This window comes from Harpia harpyja, chromosome 12 (assembly GCF_026419915.1).
Source record: "Harpia harpyja isolate bHarHar1 chromosome 12, bHarHar1 primary haplotype, whole genome shotgun sequence".
In the NCBI taxonomy this organism is placed as follows: domain Eukaryota; kingdom Metazoa; phylum Chordata; class Aves; order Accipitriformes; family Accipitridae; genus Harpia; species Harpia harpyja.
In genome coordinates this window covers 2,284,245-2,307,072 of record NC_068951.1, presented here as the reverse complement: position 1 = coordinate 2,307,072, position 22,828 = coordinate 2,284,245, and the positions used below count along the sequence as shown (strand labels likewise).

Genomic DNA, 22,828 nt, shown 5'->3' with positions numbered 1-22,828 from the left:
TCAGATATGAAATGAGCTCTTTATTGAATACAAGGTTTGAATCTCAACAAAGGATTTATAAATCACTGCAAGAATTAGGGGAGTAAACAGTGTACTAAAGTCCATTAATGACACTTATTCTCATTGGATTTAAAATATCAGCAGTGACTCCAGCATAGCACAAACCGAAACAGTTCCAACTACTAATCGCAAAACCACTTCTAGAAACGAAATAACATTCGCCCAGAGGGCAGAATAAAGAATCACAATACAAAGAGAAGTTTTCTGACCACTTTTCTTCATAAAATTATGACATTTATATTTTAATATTGAGAACTGGAATTAAATACAGATCCAGAGAGAAAGGAAAAAAAAAAAATCTTTCAGAAAAAGTAGTTTGTACAATAGCAGCTTTTATTGAAAAGGCAGGTTTTGTTTCAAGTTTAATTAATCCAACATGTAACTAACTAGAAATCAGAGCATTCCTTGGGTTTTCACAAGCTTCTTCTCAACCTTAGGTTGAACTTCACTATCACTTCACGTATACTGCACGAATTTCAAGGAAGGAGCTGCTCAAAACAAACCCAGGTGAAGAGAAGCTGCTGCCAGGGAGGGGAAGTCAGCGGAACGGTCAAGTGCGGAACATTAACAATTCCCATGCCACAAATAACCTCCAAGCGGCTACAGCCAACGGGTCAGCAAGCTTGGGGAGATACTCAAACCAAAACACGGCAACGGATGGGCAGGGGAATAGGCTGGAGCAGTCTGTTCGCTCCCCAGCACCCCTGCCACCAAGGAAAAACTGCAACACACGAAGATAGCACAGAAGCATCAGGAATACAACTGGGTAAAGCGATATATACATTAAATAACCAAGCGAACAACCTCTTAGAATTCCAAATATACACAAATATATAGAAAAATCACTTTCCATAGGTAATCCCAAGGCAGCTCCAGAGAACACGTACATTAAAAAAAAAAAAAAAAAAGAAAATCCCGTTTCTCTTTTCTAGCGAAAGATACATGCAGAAAAAGGAGTTACATTTATGAAATTCAACACAACCAAAGCGAAAGGCAGCGTGTCCATTAGCCTGTATGCAAAGGAAGCAGGGGAACATGGTCTGTCACAATGCACTGCAGAAAATACTGTAACCTTGGATACAGATTGCAAGGACACTGGGCTTTGGCTGGCAACGTAATATCTGAGAAGATGCTGAATGCAACAGTGAGTCATTTTAATGACTAGGATATGTAAGTGAGATGATCCTCATTGTGCAACGCCTTTATCGAGGGTAACTACATGCAAAACATTTGGTGTATTCCCATGACGTAAAGGTGTTCGGTTCAGAAGAACGCTTTCTGCTTGCCACAAATGCAGTACTATTGCCTGCTGCTTTCCCTTCTGTAGGGAGCAAGCGAGCAGTAGTGTCATACTTCAGCAAGCTCTGCTGCAATTATAATTGTAAATGTCAATTCCTTATTTTTGTGGGCCAAAAGACACGCTGGATACATCTTAGACAGGGAACTTACTTGCTTAACAAGTACAAGAAAAACATCACTGAAAAATGCTTTTATGACAATACAGCTGGTACTGTATTTGAAATACCGGTTGCTGTAAGTTTCACATTGTGGCCTCTTTTATTTGTGGCATTCTCTTTTAATTAGGAAAAAAAAATCCTATCTAGCTAAGTGTTCAGGAACTGTGGTGGAAACCCATGCTAACAATAAACTCCCTTTTCCCAATCTAGCATTTCATAAGCATAAGCCTTTGCATCAGCCAGATACTCAAAACCACTTGAGAAGTCCCCTTGCTAGCAGCAAGACGAGGCATTTGCTTGAAATCAGACAACGTTTAAGTGCTTCTGTAATTCAGGATGCAAAAGTGAGCGCTGGCTTACTGCGCTGAGTAGACCCCAAACATCAGTGGGAATACTTGCACTGGTGATGTATACAGCAGCCCCTAATTACGATGGAAAACAACCTATGTGGTCAAAAGCTATGGTGCTGACTGCTGTAACTATTTCACACCTAATAAATGAAATAGGGAGCAAGCAATGAGTGACTGCCCTTTTTTTGATAATTACTGGGCAACAGAAGGTAGGCAGTCACTGTCACACTATGGAAAACCTACCACTTGATTAGCTTGAGCTTGCGACTGGAGGCACAAGTTGCTTATTTTATGAATGAGCTAATTTCAGGCAGCAAGAAGATTTATTTTAATTCGTGTAAATAAGGGGCCAGACACCTAGCACTCCTATTAGCCAAGATTCTTTCATGTGGTATAATTAATAGTTTAGTATAACCAAGCCTTTTTCTTTTTTTAAACACAAAGCATCATTTTTCCTCATTGTAATTTCTATTTCAGCAAATAACCACTGGTCAGTGTCAGCTACTCATAATGGAGGCAAGATTAGCTTGGAAAAGCTGTTGATATCGTTGGAGAGAAGGGAGATTTTCTAGAGATCTGAGAAACTGAAGTCAAAGAATTAAGCAGCAAGTTGTACCTGATGGATATACACCCCACTTCATTCACTGCACACTACGACTGTATAGTGATAAGGCTCTTTATAATAATGCCATGAAGCTCCCACTAGGTTTAAAATTCTGTAAATAGCACTACAGCTGACTGCACTGTCATCTGGATATTGTATCTGAAGAGAGAATCAGGTACTTTAGATGTACGGGTTAACATTTGTTGATAGTCTCTTATACTGACCTCCTTCTGTCCAGATAGGCGTACCTACCATAAGCAACAAAACAGCAGGTGTGCAATACCCTGCTTCAAAAAATAGCCTGCTTAAGACCACCAACTTCCAGTGCTAAATCACACCCACCTGTGGCAGGAGCTAAGGGCCATCTCGTGCTGCCAGGTCTAAGTCAGAGAAACACATTATTACCGATAGCACTAGACTGCACAAGTAACACACAGGCATCCCATCACGAAAATCACATTAACGTACAAAAAAGGTAATAGAGAGAGAGAGGAGCAGACATGCTGTATCAGTGGAGTCCAATTTTCAACAGTGATGCAGCCACACAACTCCCGAAGGGTCAGGTGAAACATAACAAATCATACCTGTAGTTCAGGACAAGTCCAAGGAAGGAGTTTGTCTATATTTACAACAGAGTAGCCAAGACTACAAGTTTTAAAATCCAGCTGCCTATATTAAAGAATCCGGATATGATAGGGAAAATTTAAAAAATTTTTCCAAGTTCTTATCCCCCAGCACTAACCACCTATGCATAGGAATACAGTATAATTTACAATACAGAACAGTGGAAGTATAAATATACAATGGCTCTCCACAGTCGCATTCCTTCTAAGTCCATAATTCATTTTGCCTTAAAGTTACTGTGACTCGTGCATTGTATGCATTGTAATAGTATAGTAGCAAATATTTAAAGAAAAACATCATGGTCCATATACCAAAAACATTAAAGAAAAGATTTGTTTGCAAATACGTACTTCAAGTATTTAAGTGGTCACTTCTATGCAAATCAGTGTAAGCATTTCAGTTTTTCTTGCAAGCTAGGTACTGTCCTCTCTCAGAGATTTATGCACTTGGTTAGCAGACTGGTTTGTTACAGAGACTAGCCCGCTTTTATCTTGAGAAAGACTGAAATGCCGCATTTTTTGCCACACTACATTTTTTTCTGGTTATTTCTGAAACACTGGCCATTTCAAGTGAAATTCTTCACAAGCAATTTGTATGCGACAGTGGCTTTAACCCGTTATGGTACAAAAATCAAACCGAAACATTTCAAACACTAACCACACCTCAAGCCCTTCCACTTACCCGACCACACCATTTACCCCAAGTGCCCTGCATTATTAGACCCAATACTCCATCTTCAGTGCAACTGCTTTCAGAGCAGGTCTGGCAAAATGAGACCTGGAGGCTTTGGCTCCACACAGTTGATCCAGAAATTTGCACAGCTTGCATGGTATTGGTGCCCTCCGTAGGCCAGCTTAAAGTTATCCGTTTCCGAATTAAAGGCCTAAAATAACAAGAATTGAAACAAGTATGACAGTCTCATCTACTCCAGGCTCTAGAAACTAGAGTGTAAAATGGATACTGCACAGGTATTACCCCAGAATGGTACGGCATGGCAGAACCCTCTCACTCTGAACAGACCACTCAATGAACAATATTTTATTTTAGTCTGCAAAGTGTTTGCAGGTGGACAAAAACTCCAACTCCAACCATCACACCTGATGCATACTTTGCCTGTTACACCCTGTATTAAGGGAGCCATCCGATTAGGAAGCTGTCTGATCTGACACCTGGCAACTAACTCACCTTCTTTTGTGCATCTTCTACTTCTGCTACATATCCATGCAAGATGAATGCTTGTTCTGCCAGTCAGTAGATAACTACTGCATTTATTTCACTGGGTCAAATTTTGCTGTGATTTAGGCAGGTGCAATTCTTTATATTAGTGTTGTTTCAGGTTGAATTTGATCTACTTTCTTCTGTTAATTGAATCTGCTTTACAATAGGAGCTTCTGAACAGAGCGTGTGAAGCCATGAACAAGCTTAAAACATCTCGATGTTTGTTGCTAGGAGATACTTTCCAATGCTTCACAGCTACCTATTTAAAAAAAATATTCTAACCCTGTTCCCCACACCCTGGATTTCCTGCAGAGATTTCTAAAAATGCCATTGCCTACTACATATAGCCAAAAGTCAATATTTGTAGCAAAAAACCCCCTACAGTTCCCCCTCTTCTGCAACAGACACACAGGGAGCTACAAATTCAGAAACTCACTGCAGTGAATTTTCTACCACACAACAGAAGTAGCACAAAACCAGAAAGCTATTCACAAGATACAAGCATGCAGACAAGACAAAGGGGAGGCTCTAGAGCATGTTAGTTGATCAGATCAAGTGTTACGGTCACAGAAAATGACTAGAAGAAAAGGATTAATGATTGGTACAATTGAGAATGACAGCTGAAAGCCAGTTAGCAGTTCAGCTTTCCACACTCAACTAAGAATGATTCTATAAAGAACATGTTTTTTACAGATTCATACTTTTCTAGGAAGCTCTTCCACAGGTTTCTCTTCTTTCTGAAATAACGTTGAAACCAAAAAGTCACCAAAACTGCCGATATATGTTAATGGGTTGGCATTACTCTGTACATATCCTGGGATTCCCTCCCAGCTCTGCTAATCACAATAGTCCCCTCCTGGTGATCCTCAGAGATGCATTTCATAAAGAAAAGTCATTAGAAGATTTTTATTTTTACATATATATATATATATATACTTTTAAAGTCTTAGTATCCCAGTTTCTTCCCCATTATGAACAATTTAACTTAAACTTTTATCCACATCTCTGTCATACCCAAAGCCCAATGAATATAGGACACTGATTTTTTGAGTCCCATCTATAGGTCAGATTTTGCCTTTGCCACTTCCAGTTATAAATTATAGCCATGAAAATTTTTTAAATACACCCAAGGCCTAAATGAAAGTCCAAACTGTAATTTAAAAATTAGTTTAACAATAGAGGCCATTATACTTACTTTACTTCTTGAATCCACATTTAAGAGGCACACTCCACAGGCAAGATCTTGGGCATTTTTAATCCCTGGACGCAGCATACAAGAAGAGAAATCCAGCGAGTTTTCGTCTGGCTAAAGAAATGAGACAATAAAATTTAGGCATTTTCAGTAACTGAAAAAGTTTCAGACATCACAACAAAAATTATCGATCTGGTTGCTACGGAGAGCCATGGTATCACACCGGCAACACGGCAGGGATGACATATTACATTTTCTCATAAACTGATGTGTGATTTAATCAGAGCCATTAGTATGTATTTGCAATCCTGCTATGCAATCTCCGTCAGCATTAATTTATAACACTCAAGCTCTTGAAAAAGGGTTAGACTACAAAGGAACGAATTCTTAAGTTCCATGTTCCCACATCAAAAGGGGAAGAAACTTCTGAGGAAAGAGCCCAGGCGGCGGCTGCTACATTTCAACTGCAGTGTATTAAGAACTGGACGAAGATAAACAGTGGTATGCAACAACTATTTGTGCAGCTGCAAGGAAACAAGGCATCGGCCAGCACAGCTTTCACTAGTTAGCATTTGAAGCGGTGTCTGTATCACTGTTTATTGTCCTGAATTCCATAATATTGCCTGGTCAAAAAAGGGCAGTTGTTGTTCTTTCTGAAGGTTTTTCGGAATCTAGAATATGGCACAGCAGTACAAAATGGGATATTAAGGTTAACCAAACCATAGAAGAATTAAGGCACCAGCCATACACAAGCTCAGGTTAAAGAGAGGCAAAGGTTGGGAGAATAAGCCTGCATGTAAGTAATAAATGAATATAGTCACTTTTCCGGTACATCATCTTACATTTCAGCCACAAGATGAATGGTAATTTAAAACTTTGCATGAGGATGGTATAAAACTGTTGATGTTTTGCTTGAAGATAGTAGTGCAAATAAAAACAATGACTAGAAATGCAAGAAGCTTAAAAAAATGGTGTGATCCTAGAACACGTGTACTCTTAATCCACACTCTAGGTATGCTGATCACGCTCTCCCGCTGAATGGCTGGAGAATAATTGGAATCCTGAAAAAAACACCCCTTAATCTTTAAGTAGATCAATCAAATTAATAAAGGCACTCTAATATTTGTTTACCAAATGCGTGAGTGAAGCAAATGAGAAGGTCATCCTGTAATTTGCAGTGAAAAACCACAAGGCTGTGCATAAAATTACCTTGTAACAAAATCCTTTAAAAGATAAAATTAACCTTTCCAAGCACATGCCTCTGAGCTAGAACACTTCTCTCAACTGGCAATTCTGCATCATTTGGGATCGGTGACTGCAATACCAGGGAAAGAAGGTATGAGTTCCACACCTTCCAGTGACCCAGGTGGAGAAGAGAAACAGGAAGGGATGATTCTGAGAGCTGTGGGAGTCTCTGTCTCTTAGATAACTTCAGAGGTACTCTGTGTGTGTATGAGAAGTCATTATTCGCAGCTCCTAGTATATTTAAAATTTATCTGGACTGCTGCAGCTCGGAGAACACATGGCCAAGCTTTGGACTTTAAGGTAATCCCTGTAATCTTCCAAGGAAAAGCACTTTAAGAACTAAATTTTAATCCACTTGCTTAAATCAGGAGACGATCCCAATAGCTTTTTAGATTGTTACTATCAACAAGGCCAGAGTTCAAACAGATGAATCCCAGTCTATCAACTTCATCTTTCAAGCAGTAAAATATTGAAAGTATAAATTTCATATTATGACAGGCTTTGGTGCAATACAGGACATCACCAAAAATACCTGCTTGCCACCGCTGTTTGTACTGGAGAGGTTTAAAAATGTGTAAAAGGTGTGTAAAAAGGGACTGATCATTTATAATACCTGTTTTGCAGGGAATGACAGTGAGCTAAAGATGGCTATTTCAAGCAGCAACCAAATACTCTGGGCCTTACTTACAAATGAGTCTTTATTGGGAAGCAAAGATCTTTAGTGGCCATAGCTGCATTGCAAGAAGGAAGCCACAAATCAAAATGTTCAGTGAAACCATAACCATGGTAATGATCTGCTTATTGATGCTTCATGCGATGTACTGATACTAAGATTTAAAGACTCCTTAGGTATATACTGAGTTAAAGGGATCCATTATGCAAGATGATATCAAGCGCCCACAGATGGATGATTCCCTAAAAATATGAGTTTTACCGTGGTTAAAGAAAGTAATTTTGCACATTGTATTGCCTGCAACATACATACACAAAAAAGTGCAAGGTATATAATGGCAAAGGGATTTTCTTGCCTTCTAATTGTGTGTATTCTGTACCAGGCCCCAGCGTGCCCCTCTTTTTCCCAGCTCCTTTGCAGACCCTTCCCATGGGGTGCTCCTTCACTTAAAGGCCACCCCTCAGACAGCCCCTCACCATCTCTCCGTGTCACACTCACCCAGTCACATAGAAAGCTCGCAAGCTCCTACCAGACTGTCTCAGAGCAATTGAGCTTTTTCTGGCAGTTCTATTCAGAGGAGGAAAAGCTATTTAGTCTGTAGCAGGAACCAAAGCAAACTTAGGCATTTCGAAATGCAGAGAGAAGGGAAAACAGTTTAGTTGTTCCTGTGTTGCTACATTGTGTGCTCTCATATCCTGAGTGTTAAAACTAACTGCAGGGGTATTACAAAGACAAGATCTGTCCGCATTATTCTGGCTTCATAAAATGGCTTATTTAAATTTTACTACATTTCCCTTATTGGAGAGGTCCACAGATACATAGGATCTAAATCATTAAGACACTAAGTAAGATAAAGTCACATTTGTACATAAATAACAGTTTTCTTACACAGACCTTTAAACTGGATTTCACAAACAAGTGCATTTCCATTTTGCAAGAGAAAAATACAAACTGTAAAGTTAGGACACCCCGCGAAGTCACTTTACATATAATTATGACATTTCTTTGAGTAAAGACATAGCTTATTTTTGGTCTTACCGTTAAAGCAGCAAGTGACATGAAGCTTATTAGGTTGTTCCACACTTTATCAATATCCTTCAGCAGCTGCTGGAGTTTCTCACTACAAACAGCAGTTGCTTTGATACCCAGTTCAACTCTCTTTGTTACTCTGTAGACTTCAACAACCCCTGTTGATATAAAACACAGTGGAGGATTCCTGAAACTTTAACTCAGAAATACCACAAAATAGGCATGGCACATGAAAGGTGGTCATGGACTGTTATTTCAAAGTGGTGGTTACATTTATTTAGCAGAAGAGTTGTTCATTATTTCAGTACAGGCAAAGATTAAGCTAAAAAATAATACCATTTTGGAAAGAGTGATTATATATTACCGTTATTCAGAGGAGAACTTTCAGTGTAAGAGACATGGTAAATTAAAACATACCTAGTAAATATTCCATGCCTTGAGCAGACTGGATAACTTCAGTGCAAACGGATGAACTACTTATTCCATTTAAGGTATCATTTGCTTTCTTTATGACCTGGTGGAAATGAATTTCATAAAATGATGGTGTTCTCTACCTTAAAGTAATTATTATGAACAAGATTGTCCCCAACAGAAACTGTTATACAGAAAAGGAGGCAAATTAAATAAGAAATAATTGCCATACTCCATCACATGGTTTTATATATTCATGCTGTAACTGTAAGTAGATCAGGGGAAAAGTATGAACATTTAAAACCTTAACGTATTCCCCCAAATATTTTCATTACCAAAATAATAGTTTTAACTATTATTTAACATGTATTGCTATCTAGTTTAATAATAAGATTCACAGTTTTGGCTAATGCTCAAATGCAAAGAAGAAATTTTAAGGAAAACTAATTTGGCTGTGAAGCATGACACCCGTTACCAGAAAATTAATTGGCCCCTCTGCACAGCACATTAAATAAGCCTGTTTCTCAAGAAGTGCTGAAGAGCCAGATGCTGGTATCAATGCTCAGAACAACATACATTACTGGGCACCCAAAATGCAGGAACACCACATTAACTAGTTAACTTGAAGATTTAGGCAAAAGCCAAACTAATCACAAATGACAGGGAGATTAGTATAGGATCTTTAACTGAGGACGTAATGCTTCTGCTGTGTGACAGCTTTTGGTTTAAAAACTGTAATCCACTTGGGCTGATTCCCACCCTTTCTATGCCTACATGATCTTAAACGCTGAATGAGGTGGCACCGATGGGAAGGAGGAAAAGGTTTTGGATGAGGCTATACACTTACTTGCAGGGCACTCTCCAAGCATCTTTGCCATTCATATGCATACCTCTCACTTTCCTATTTGAAAGAAAAGGACAGTCTGAATCTTGCTCCTACAGGCATTTCCCCTTCGCATATCACAATAGATATACAGTAGACAAGTATTTTAAAAGACTATTTGCAGATCAGCTATGTAAACTTTTAACATGCCTACTCCTAATTTTCCCCCCATTCTTTAAATGTTCTCTTTGCACCTGAACTTTAAAATTTGATTTCTGGGAGGTAGAACTAGTTTCAAAAGGAAAACCATATATGAATGGGTAAAAAGTTTGCACTGCACATACCTACTCCCAACACATTTGTTACAGGTCTGCTGTTCTAGAAATGGGGATTAGCAGAATTTAATCTGAGTCCTTTTACCAACTATTCTCAAGATGAGCAAGAGAAATAACTACCACACAGCCAAAAAGTTAAGCCCTTTCCCAAAGCCAATGGTCTCGGTGCCAAAGCTGGGATTAGATTTAAATCGTAACTAATTTCCAGTTACAAGCTTAGACTGCAAGGTCAAGTGATTCTGACTGACTTTCAGACAACAGCATTTTTTTCCCACTTCACAAGACTTTAAAGACAGGAGAGAAGAAACCTCCTTTATGAGCAGTTTCCAGTCCAAACATCTAACCTTACCCAGATTCCATCTTAGAATCATACCCTAAATTCAAATAGCTGAAGTTCCAAAGAGCTGGGATACAGAATACCCTTGATATGACACTGATGAAAATCATTGCCAATTTACTTGTATTCCAGATAATTCCTTACCTCAACTTCCCCAGTCAAGTCTTTGTATTTGTCTCTGATGACGGGCAAAGCAGGCTTCTCACTTAGAGTATTTGAACGATCTCTAAATGGCTGTTCCAAAACTGGTAAAGGTGAAGAGCGACTTATTTCTCGGTCACCTAGGCTTAAGCTCCTTTTATGAGACCCTAAAAAGTTAGGATATAAACAAGTTAGTCTTTTACTCATAAAGGCATAGACTATTTAAAATGAATAAAGTGGTAGCAAGGGTTGCCCTACTACTCCAGAAGAACAAAGTCTTCCATTTACTCGGTGACTGGTGCAAATTTCCCCAGTTCCTCAATACTTACAATTTTTTGGCAAAAAAATTTTTTTCTTCTAGAAAGACACCTGCTCCAAACACAACAGAAATCAGTGAGAAGATTCAGCTTGTTTCTAGTAGCCTTTGGAACAATCCCCATTGGCTAACTGATGATTTGATTAGAAAAATTAGCCTTTGATTAGCACATGCATTATGGGCTTCCTCCACCCTGAGCAGGCTTACCTTGAACAGACAGGTCAAAGGTAGCCAGTTCACTCTTGATCATTTCTTCACTAGATTTCACCTTGCCTTGGGAAGTTGCCACCAAGAAGTCAAACTTGCTGATTTTTGGCTTTTCACTTTGGAATTCTCCAAAGTCATCTGTGGACTCTCTTCGCAGTTCAGAAGAGATACCAGTACCAAGGAAATCTGCTTCTTGGTTTGTGTCAGCTGCTGCTGCTGCTGCATCCTGTGCTTCTGACGAAGGTCTTGCAAAATCACCAAAGTCTCCAATGTCATCGTCACTTGGACCGCTGGATATCGGTCCAGAGTCTTTAAAGTTTGCAAAGGCTGCAAAGGAAACATCCTGTAAAGCATCCTCACTAGAAAAGGTTGTCACTTTGGAAACTGTTGTCATGGTAATGTTTTCTGAACTGCCAAACAAGGTCTCCTTCTTCTGAAGAACAGAAGTAGCCGTAGAGGATCCACTTCCTGAAGACTGGACAAAGGAAGAGAGCTTCTTGCCCTGATGAATGTCTTCTTTGTCGGACCAGTCATAGCTTGCCAGGCTGCTGACTGCAGACCCACTGTTATAGCTTCCAAATGGGGCACATTTTAAGTCATCTATATCTGAGAAAAACAAACCCCTACAATTAGAAGCTGAAGTTCAAACGTTAATCTCTCTACACTGTATAAAAACAACAGCAACTTGCTAAGAGTCTTAAAGAACTGCAAGAACAAACACAGCAAATTGTTGTTTCAATGAGGCTTACACTAGAGTTTGCACAAAAATAATCTGAAAAATACCTAAGCATTTAATACAAAAAAAATTCCCCATCTAATAAACGTAAGCCTTGACCTTTGAATATTGCCTTGTATTTTAAGCTGAAAGTCACCACCCCATTACGGGTAGTGAAGAAACTCTAAAAAAATAAATGTTTCTAGACAGTACAGACTGCACAGATCACCAGTTCAGTTTTCTGATGCTGGCTGCAGAATCTACAATCAAAACGTAAACATTAGCAACTCAAACATCTTATCACATTATTTCATCTTATCAAAACCAACCACACAGAAGACTGGGCTAACTTTTCTATTCCTTCCGATAAAGTATTAATACACTTTAATTTTATATTCATGCTTTGATACAAATAATGTATAAAAATGTGCTGCAAGAATTTTTAAGAAATCGAAATCCTGTTTAAGCTTATCACAGTTACTGCAGTGCCGCACAGCCGATGCTTCCAACTTACGGGTTCCAGGAATGACACGAATATTGCGAAGATCTTGTTTTAGCTTTTACCAGCTATTTATTCAGTTAAGTATAGAGAAAATCCAATTATTTTGCAGAAAGCTCCAAACATTTATACTCACCTGGCAATTATATGGGCCAATAGGTTCTTCTCACTGCCATGAGCAGGTATGAGATATAGCCTGGTTGCTTACATTAGAGCCAGCAAAGGAGCCTGCACAGTGACCAGGGTCTGCTGGGCTTTGTCCGCTACTCATTCAACTGATCTTTCACGTTTAGACTGAGATTGATCCATAGTGAAGGCACAGAGAGCCAGGGGCTGGGTAGTTTTCATTAAAGCATTAAAAAAAAGCACCCTACTACACTACATTTGGCATTTGTTTTCCAGCATTAACAATTGTCAGTTTGGATTAGACATTCAGCCGCTGCTCAGCGCCTAGGGTCAAATGGTCTCGAGGTAAAGCAAACCCAAACCAGAAATACATTCTCTTAGCATCATTTTAGCTGAGACTCCTCTGATAAACATTATGGTCTTAACTGGCTGGCACGCAGCAGCAGCAACTTGGGTTTAACACAGCCAGGGTGGGAACAAGCTGACTTTCCAGCTGCCCTCTTTATTCAATCTGGCCACACCAGCCTGAGGATTAAGCCATTTCAACAAAACATTTCTGCCTTCATTTATTCATTTTACTGGAAGGGGAGAGCACGCTACGCTTTAGGCTGCTTTCCAAGCACGACCCACATACATGACTAATTAAAAAGCCCAACAAATATACAATATAATGATAGAGTTTAATGGCTACTACAATAAAAGGCCCTTTGCAATGGGTCAGCGAGGCATGGTGTGTCATCTATCAGATTTTCCTAAGGGATAGTCTTCCTGCAGCTGCTGCATTTGCACATGACAGCATCTCAATAACAAACATTAGCACCTTGCATATATACAGCAGGATTTCAAAGACCCATTCAAATATTAAATTTGTAGAGCAAGCAGTTTACAGGAGGGTAAACAGGCAAGAGATGAAATCACCTGCTTATGGCAAAACTGAATAGAAAGAAGGCTCCGAGGTGAAAAGAAGCTGACTTGCAAGGGATCAGTAATTTATCACAAGAAACCACACCTTGTGCTCTCAAATACACAGTTTTGTTTAAAGAAGTTAAATGAAAGCTTTGCTAGCATTAAAGAGAGTGCCAGAATAACCTACAAAATGTTAGCCAACTGTAATTAATCCTAGGATCTTGAAAATACCATGGTGTACTAGGCAACCTCTTTTTTTTTTTTTCAATTTGTGTTGACTCCAAAACCCAGCAAAGATTTAAGCACTGCTATTGTTTCGGTGTTCACCAGGAAATGAAAAGAAAGAGTGATGATCCTACTGTGAAGACCTGCACAATCTATTGTGAATGATTTCTTTGATAACTGGTAAGAGCTTGAGCTGAAAACACATCCTAAAGGACCAGGTCAGCGTACTCCTCCTGATCTGATCCTGGCTCAGGGACAGGCAGAATCAGCAGCAGGCTTCAGTGGGGATCCTGAACTCCCCGTGCTTCGCCTGCAATCAATAGGTCACAGCAGGGAAGGCAGAACAATATTTTAATTATTCACAAACTAAGATTCGAGATGCTCTGTGTGAATTCATGCAGCCACGAAACCCATCTGCATAGGTGTAAGAGCGGAGATGAAATGTAATAGTTCAGTTCTGTACGTTTTATTTATTTGGATAGTTACAAAAGGATTATTCTGGTGAATAAACTTTCCCAAGAGTATTATATTACAGGAAAAATACTGTGTTCAGAGACAAAGTGTTTACAGCTAAAGCAGTTCAAAAACAATTTATTGAGAAGTATAGAAAATAAGAATGTATGTGTAACTGTCCATAATCCAAGTTAAACTAGTTTTTATAAGAATTTTTATTCTGTTGCAAAAACCCTAACATTTTGCTGTGCCACACACTGCATTTCATGGAATCATTTGCCACAAGTTAGATGTTTTTGAATAGAGGAAATAACACCATAACCTTTGCCACAGCTACAGCAAAACTAAAGGCTTATCTGAGCTCTTAGCACATCTGCTGCACAGTGAAGAGACGAGTTTTCCCCCCCAACAGGTAGCAAAGCAACTTGCCACCAGACTAATAAGCAAAGAAGCAGTTTACATGTGAAAAGTACTTCTTGGCTGAGCCTAGAGAACTCTTCATGATGTGGGTATCTTTATTATTGGCAAAACATTGTTTTATTAAGCAGTGTTAAGAACTGCTCCTCCAAACAGCCTTTTTCTTAAAGACCACAGATACGTGTAATGAATAAAAAGGCTCCAGTTACAACGCTGCAGTTCTAGCCTCTGATGTAATAAAAGCTTCATTTTGCTGGTATGGCAATTCAAAATTTAAAAAGATGCATGTGTATCGGTAATTTTTTTTTCAAAGCAAGAGATGATTAAGCGGGGAAAAAAATGAATTACTTCTAAGCATCGCACTCAGCGATGACAGATACTACAGAGCTACCACCATTTCCTCCTGCAGGACATTTTTAGTAAGAACAGAATCTGAACTAATGAGAAGCATCAAATTTTATCCAAAAAAAAAAAAAAAGCAAAGACTAAATCCATTCAAAATTCTATGAAAATGCTTTATTTTGGGGATATGCAATCTTTTTCTGTAAGGTTAAATTGATTCCTTAGTTAGCATTTTTTGGAGAGCATACAGCAAATTCCCTGTTGAAGCAGGGCAGATCTTGAATTGATCATGCATTAGGAGTCCTATAATCCTACCATAAGAGGTATATCAATAGATTTCAGTGAAATATATTGTCATAAAACAGTAGTCCTTAGAAATCTCAGTAGCAATTCTGTGGTGTCTTTCAGAAATGACACAAGAGATTTGAGTTCAGTTTTCTTATAAAAATCCAAAAGCTCTTACTCCCAATAGAGTTAAAGCCACATGTCATTAGCACCATCAGCTTTGCACTGGTGAGACCACAAAGCACACCCCAGATTAAATACACTGAATATAGATTCTCAAATCACCTATAGATGGGGGCAGGGTGGGACCGGTGCGTGTGCATCTGTAAAAATCAAAGTCAGATCCATTCAAATATCACGTAATCACACTTTTTTTCCTTAAAAATATTTTCTAGTGGACCAAGAATGGAAAAAGTGATCTTCACAGTGTCATGCTAGAGCGCAGTAAGTTTCTGAGAGTTTTAGAAACCAAATTCAATTTGTATTTCTTCCAAAGCAAAAGGTTTGAAATATTTACCATTTACTTTCCATCCTTTTTGAACTACCAAAACCATAGTCCAGCCTGCCTGATCATCACCTGGGGACAGCTACAGCTATACAAGCCAGCCATGCAGCTGCTGGAGAGAGGCAAAGCAACAGCTGCCAAGGAATGTGCAGGAGAATACTGACAGAGGATGAAATACAGTTAAAACACTGTTTCCCAGTGTTATCTCATCTACAGAAAAACTTGACATCCTTCATTTGAGCCAACTATAACAATTTATTTCAACTACCAAGGATTAAGTTATGGCTGGAGGCAATTTACAAGCTGGAGCCTTCAATGTCAACAGTTTAATCATTTAAGGAAAACCCTTGACAGCATTAGTGATATTCCACAGAAAACTGAAAAAGACAATTCAGAAGATTGTAATGTATTTAGTGATTTTAACCAACATAGGAGACTTTCAAGTTTTTATATTTCAGTTTATATTAAATTCTGATGAATGAATATAACTCTCTTATTTTTTTGGTTGTTAGGGTGATGCAGGTGGTAGCTAGTTCTGTTTCTAGTGGAACAGCATCAAGGCACCAAAACCAGAGCTGTTACACCGGGAACATTGCCAGCAGTCTGAGCAAGAAGCCCAGAGACTGGATGGGGACAGGCACCACCTCCTTACCGCTTCCAGTGGGGCTTCACCTGATAAAGGTGGAGATGAAACTGGAAGAATACAGAGGCTTGTATGTACCACTGCTACCTGTGTCATGGCTATCAGCAATCAGAAAAATTCAAAGCCCGTTTCTCAGCTGGTGAAGTCTGGAACAGTGTTAATGATAAGGGAGTTACTCCAATTTACTTTTGCTAAAGCATGGCAGTACCTAGCACTGCTAAGGTGGAAACCATCAAGAATGCTGACAGATAAAATTAAGGAAAAAGCAGAGAAAAGCCTTCAAACCTTGTGGAATTAAAGAATTTGCTAATTATTTTTTAATTGTCATGACAGACAACATTTCACAGCACAATAAAGACCCCCTGAGCTTGCACTGGAAGTGGAGAGACAGCTCAGCTCAGTCCTGCAGAAGCCCAGGGCAGCCGCTGCGCCCTTTGGCTCAGCTTGGAAGGCATTCAGAAAACACGTATGCACCCTCCGCTGTTAGAGGCCTTCACAGGATAAATAAGTGTTGTTAAGCTCTTCTATTTGCAGAATTATACTGAATGAGAGCAAGTGAGTGAATTTGACTGTCAAGTCTGGACAAAAATGTAATAGAGTCATGAACATTACTCTCCCTCCTCCAAGTATGATTAGCTGAACAAATACTAATAGCACAAGCCCTGCAGAATTAAGTCTCTCAGGTTTATGTTCAAGCCTTCAGTTTAAAAAGCTTTAGGGCTAGGCATAACCTACTGGTTCTTGGGAATGAAAGAGGAGTGCTGTTTTGGTTTGGGGTTTCTTTTTGTTTTCATTTGTTTTTTGTTTGGTTGGTTTTTTTCTTTTAAAGTCTCTCAAGATTGGTGTAAAGAAGAAAAAAACGTATTCTGGTTTCTGGTCTGGTTTTTGATCTTGTGGCAAGGAACTACAAAAACCCAGTTTGTGCTGGTGTAATTCCACATCTCAATTATTTTTAGCTTTTTACCTTGTCTGCTAATTTGACATTAATCCCAAACTGTTAGTGGCCCAGGATTTGGAGGAATTCGAAGTGACATAATTACAAGATAGAAATTTGCAGCTGTCATTCGTGTTTGAAAGTTTCAATATTTAGTAAGGCAGGACTTCCCAAACAGAAAAAGGAAGCAGGGCCCTTCACTTTGGGGCACCGATTAACTTGCTCTAGATTAGCTAGATAAATATCAGAATATTGTTTAATGGGCTCCTACTCGTAAAGGCCTAGATAGCGACACATTTTCCAGTTGGTCCCCTTCACAAAGGCATATCATAACCTTGGCTGGCAGCAGGGAAATCCAGATGAGGAGACAACAAGACGGAGAAAACAGTATTTGCCTTGAGTCTGAACTACCACCATACCCTCAAAACCAAATCACAGAAACAACGCTGCCATCCACACATTTCCTCTATTCAGTCCCTCTCAAAAACTGCTCTTTTGAAAAATATTATTTTTCCTGATATGTAAAGTTTCAGGAGTGCAGCAGGAGCAAGGTCAAAGCGTTGGAAGAGGAGGAAGCTCACCCACACGTTGCTCTGCAAGAGAAAGGCACCTGCCAGCTTAAGGGGATACTATAACTTTAAACTTTGTATTTTTCAGGAAAAAGAGATACATTGCTGGTTTGCAACAAATCACACACATCCCCACATTTTCAAAATATGCCAAGATAATATTTATTAACACAGCAGGACTTACAGATCACAAAAGATAGTGATACATAGGAGCTCGTAAGGGCGTTATCAGAATAAAGCATGCAGGTCAATACTTGCAGAAGAGAGATATCAAAGCAGATCTGAGAAGGCACATTCACACAGGAAATGTTTAGTTGAAATTAGACATTAGAAAAGCAGCAAAAAACCTGAAGTTGATTAAAATATACAGAGATCTCCAGTAATGCCAAAGAAAAAGGTACTTTACAGATTTGTAAGTGCAGCAAATGGATAACCCTTTGAGGATACCCAGGCAAGGGTATGCTCTCGCTGCAACGTTCAGCAGGACGCAGAACAAATTGGGTTCATGTAACATGACTAGGTGCTAATTAAAATGCTTTCATCTTGAAGTGAAATGTAAATTTGGTTTAAAAGAAGCAGCCTGGTTGAAACTAACAGCATGCAGCCAGTGCTCAAAGGGTTATACGAAGTAAATGCAAGAGAAATCAGGCAACATTAGTATAATCTACCTTCCACACAAAGAATTATAGCAAAGTTTAAAGAGACAGTATCCCCTTTGGAGAGAGCAAAACTGAAAACCTTTCTTCCCTCAGAGACCAAAGTCCGTCGTATGGGAAGCAACTCAACGATTTCTTTCTGATTCCCAGTGTAAGCAACCTACCTGCCTATACCTGGAAGCTACGCAACATGAAATCTCAATAGCCAAAGGATAAAGCCCTCTGTATTAGTATATCAAAAGTCAAATCATTTACCAGCACCTCTGTCCTGCTGCTGTTTCACTGGAGATGTTACACGGTGCTTGCAAACATAGAGTTCCCAATGACTAGTCTCCCATTTCTCAGCAGTGAACATGACAAAGGGATACTGTCCCTTTTTGACATTAGATTTACAGATCAAAGAAAATTAAGAGAAAAAAAAAATCTGCTTTTTAACTTTATGTAAACTAAAAAAAAAAAAAAAAAAGGACTTGAACATCAGCAGTTCATAGCTTGAAATGCATCAAACACACATAAAGGAACACATGAGCACAGAAGTATTCGTAACAGATCATCCAGAGCATGCTCTGCTACGAAATCCAAACAGAGTTAAATGGAGTAAAACTCTCCCTGTGGAAAAACATCTAGCTTGGCACCATAGGAGAATACAGACTTGTTTAAGTTTAATAAAAATAGCTTCTAATTAATACTTCAGAGTTCAAAAGTTTAGCAACAAGCACATGATCAGCTAACCCCTTTAAACAAACCAAAAAAGTCTTTCCTGCCACAAATGGCAATTATTAATCACTGATTTCTGTGGCAAAAGCTCACATCCTGTAGAAGAGCTATGTAAGTCAAACTACCACGAAAAGAGGCTAGAAAAATATTAGGAAAAAGTGCTTTCAAAACCAAAGTAAACATTCAAGAATACACTGTAGATGCTACGTTTTTGACAGCTCACTCAACTTGGAATTTTACCAAGCAGTAATATGAAAATTAAATGTCTTCGTTAATAAATTATTCCTGATATTTTGTACCCTGTTATAGAGTATCTTCCATGTCAAAGTTGCCAACTTAATCCTCTCCCCTACTTAAAAATATCATATAATGCAAAATTACAGTACTGTATATTTTCTTTACCCATATCTGCAAAAATGGAAGAAATATTTCATATGGAAATAACCAATTCTTGCAGTAACAGCTTTTACATTTACAGTTTGTATGCTCCCCCTGTTCAGAAAAGCCTTTGACTGCATAATACTTGTCGCTAAAACACAGTAATGGTTCCCATATTATTGAAGGCCACAGAACATTTAACTACATCTTATCTTCCTATGTACACATGAAAAGAAAAAGCAGGACACTTGGGAAATTTGGTTTATGATATGCGATCAGATTGGAGATGGTCAATTCACTCTCTCAGGAGTACTTTCATAAAGGGAAATTAAAGAAGGTGAAAACCTGGTAAGGATAAAGTAAAAGTCCCATGGTTTTAAATTTAGGTCCAAGAGTTACCAATCATGAGACTAGCATTTACAGGCCCTTTGCACAATTATTCCAACGAGGGTTTTAACTCTAAAAAGTGTATGCAATACTTCTACTTGCAGTCCTGCAAAATACTGGCTACACAGATTAAGCCCCACTGTAACAGGAATATACTAGTGTTGTTGATTAGACAGCTTTTCATTAACAGCACAAATTAGTGTTCTGCCTACCCTTTTAGAAGCGCAGAGCGGGTTAAGTCCCCAAGCCAAATGCTTTGTTGAAACCAAGAGATTAAAGTGTGACTCTCTGCCATTCATCTTGCTAATATAAATGGAATGACACTGTTTGCATTAGAAAATTTTCCACTCGAATCCCTTAAGTGACAATAGCTAACAGGTACCAGTCATTTGATGTTGTCAAATCTCAAAAATAAACTGGCATGGAGTTCAAACTGTTCAATTTATTTATAGTCTTCTAAGACAAAAAATAAACACTGCCCTGCTAAGGGGCTGTTGGCTAGCAGGTGCACAGATTTAGAAGTCTTTCACTACTGAAAGACTAGTGCATAATACTGTAATTTAGCACACAGAAGAACACTGAAATCTCCATCACCTACGTTACCAGAGCAATCTAACCAGTTCCTCACCTGCTGCTGGTGGATGCTGGCCACTAACTGTTGGCAAATCCAAAGAGCTATCAGACATGACATGCTTAAGATCTCCTCCCACATCAGCCAGTTTCATGTCAAACTGAACAGACAACGCATCTTCAGAATCCTCCTTGCCGACACTACTACCACCAATAGAAGGGAGATCCAGAGACTTCACCGAAGCAGAGTCTTCTTTGGCCTGCTTGAACGCTGCGACTTTGTCCACCAAGGACTTATCCGCGCTGTTGCACGTGGAAGAAAACTTATTAGAGTGAAAGTCAGCAAAATCATCATCGCTCTTCACTGAAGAAAGCGTGTTGTCCTTCGCCTCCTCAAAGCCTGCTCCAGAGCCTTCCAGAGAAAGCTGTTTGAAGATATCGTATTTGGTGGGCGTAGCAGCGGTGGCAGAACTCTGCCCACTCTTCACCACGCTGGCAGACGAGCCAGACTGAGGAACAGGACCGGCCTCTAGCTTAAGTGCATTGTATTTGTCATCTGGTTTTTGTTCGGAAAATCCACTGCTATTGTTGAAAGCCATAAAATCTGCAAAATCATCTTGTCCACTGGCTGATGCGCAATTAGAAAATTCCCCAAAAAGGTTGAACTCTCCAAAGTCATCAGCTAAGCTTGAACTTTTGCTGGGTGCTGGTTGGGCGGTGGTAGATGGAAGAGGCGGTGGAGGAAAAGAGCCCGATTTTGATGTATTAAATGCAGGTGGAAAGGATGGCTGCTTGTTTTCTCCAGTAGAGGAAAAGAGATCCAAGTCTGCTAGATTCAAAGAGGTCTTTGCTTGCGTTTGCTGTTTTGACTGAATGGGCAGAGAAGGGAAGGGTGTAGGGAAAGTTTTGTCTTTCGTAGGTGGCTCTAACGGTGAGATACTCTCAGCGGTTTTAAAATCTGTGAAACCGTCATCGGTTCCTGCAGGCTTGAATTCTGCAAGGTTATCTCCTGAGAATAAAAACAATGAAAAAACAATAAGAAGACACTGCAGTGACAACAAATACATCATACTCACACCATGCAAGCAAGCAAATTATTTCATGCAATGTCAGAAGTTTTTATGCAAACTACTTAATTTAAGACCTCAGGATGCACGCAGAACTGCAAACTCAACTTCTATGAACCACGCAAGTTTCAAGGTCACTGATTCTATTATTCATTCCAGCAAACACTTAAGTCTTTCAAATAGCCTCAAAGTCATGTTAAATTCCCTTTACACTGAGTTAATATCAAAACACACCATCACCAATACATTCAAAAGGTGATCAGTACTGTCTTATTCAGTTTCCACGTAAGTTCTTTTTCCCACCTCATCCTTCTCATATTTGCAAAGCAATGAATGTAATCTTGAATTTCACTTACACCAATGTAGTATTTGCCTTCTTATAGAAGCAGTTCTCCGCCTCCCTCCCTTCCAGATATTGCCTAAATACAGTTTATTCATGGGGCGTCAGGAGAGGGTTGAGACAAAAACAACCCTGCTGATAAGCTGAACAGGGAACATAGTAGAGGCCAACCAGACTTGCCTGTTGGCCAAAGGTACTTTTGAAAAAAGCTCACTTGAAAGAAGACAGGCAGCCAACAAGCCTATCCAACTGGGCATAATGGGGAACCCAACGGGTGGAAGAGACAAAGGCCCAAACAGAAAAGAACGCAAGGTGGTAATCCTAATGTCTTGTTTCAGAACATTTTTAAGCTCTCATTTTAGTCTATCATGTTTTCCTTCCATCAGGTTCCCCTAAACGTACAAAAGTGTCAAGTGATCAGAACTTCAGTATATGTAATAACTCGGGCATCTTCTAGCTTCTACTAAGACTGATTACAGTTTTACTAGGAAGCTTGGAGGTGTGCGGATCTCTAGTTCAACTACATATTGAATGCAAGATCGTGCTATGTAAGGATTATAATTTAAACCTGATTAAACATTAGGTAACAATGTTTTCATTGAATTTACATTAAATATTTTGGTGTACTGATTTTATAAGTTTCTTCCTGTTCATACACAATTGTTTTTTTTATAAAGCAATTTCTTTTGAACATGAAAAATGTTGAGTTGTTTAACCCATTCACCAGCATGTACGTACTTAGACTACTTGTAGTTTTAAAGTATTGATGCATACTTTAAGACAAGTGTCCAATAAGCAGATTTTGTTCTATTTTATAAGTACACCATTAACATTTAATTCTTAAGCTACCACACAGTGTCATACTTCAAATTAGTTTAACCAAGATTTAAAAGAATACTCTTTATAATGGTAGTAAAGGACCATGACTATACCTGACATATTCTTCCATTCTCCCTCCCCTCCAAATCAATTCACTTGGCCCAGCAACAGTACAAATATTCATGAAATTGCTATTCATTGATCAAAACTAAAACATCACAGCAAACTAAACTTACTGATAAATTGCAAACTT

General features: G+C 39.0%; 1 protein-coding gene across 7 annotated transcripts in view; it reads right to left on the bottom strand.

Annotated features, from left to right (window-relative positions):
• The window catches only part of SYNRG (synergin gamma), a 45,212-nt gene continuing 22,384 nt past the window's right edge, over positions 1-22,828 (bottom strand). For 5 of the 7 annotated variants that reach the window (XM_052803562.1, XM_052803564.1, XM_052803565.1 and 2 more), the window contains 9 exons: positions 20,408-21,358; positions 11,023-11,628; positions 10,503-10,666; positions 9,711-9,764; positions 8,870-8,966; positions 8,462-8,610; positions 5,509-5,619; positions 5,015-5,050; positions 1-3,978 (listed from right to left, as the gene is read on the bottom strand). In XM_052803562.1, the coding sequence (XP_052659522.1) occupies positions 3,847-3,978; positions 5,015-5,050; positions 5,509-5,619; positions 8,462-8,610; positions 8,870-8,966; positions 9,711-9,764; positions 10,503-10,666; positions 11,023-11,628; positions 20,408-21,358 (2,300 nt within the window). In that variant the 3' untranslated portion in view covers positions 1-3,846. The remainder of the gene's footprint in view (positions 3,979-5,014; positions 5,051-5,508; positions 5,620-8,461; positions 8,611-8,869; positions 8,967-9,710; positions 9,765-10,502; positions 10,667-11,022; positions 11,629-20,407; positions 21,359-22,828) is intronic. The other 2 variants (XM_052803563.1, XM_052803567.1) reach the window with 1 other exon arrangement.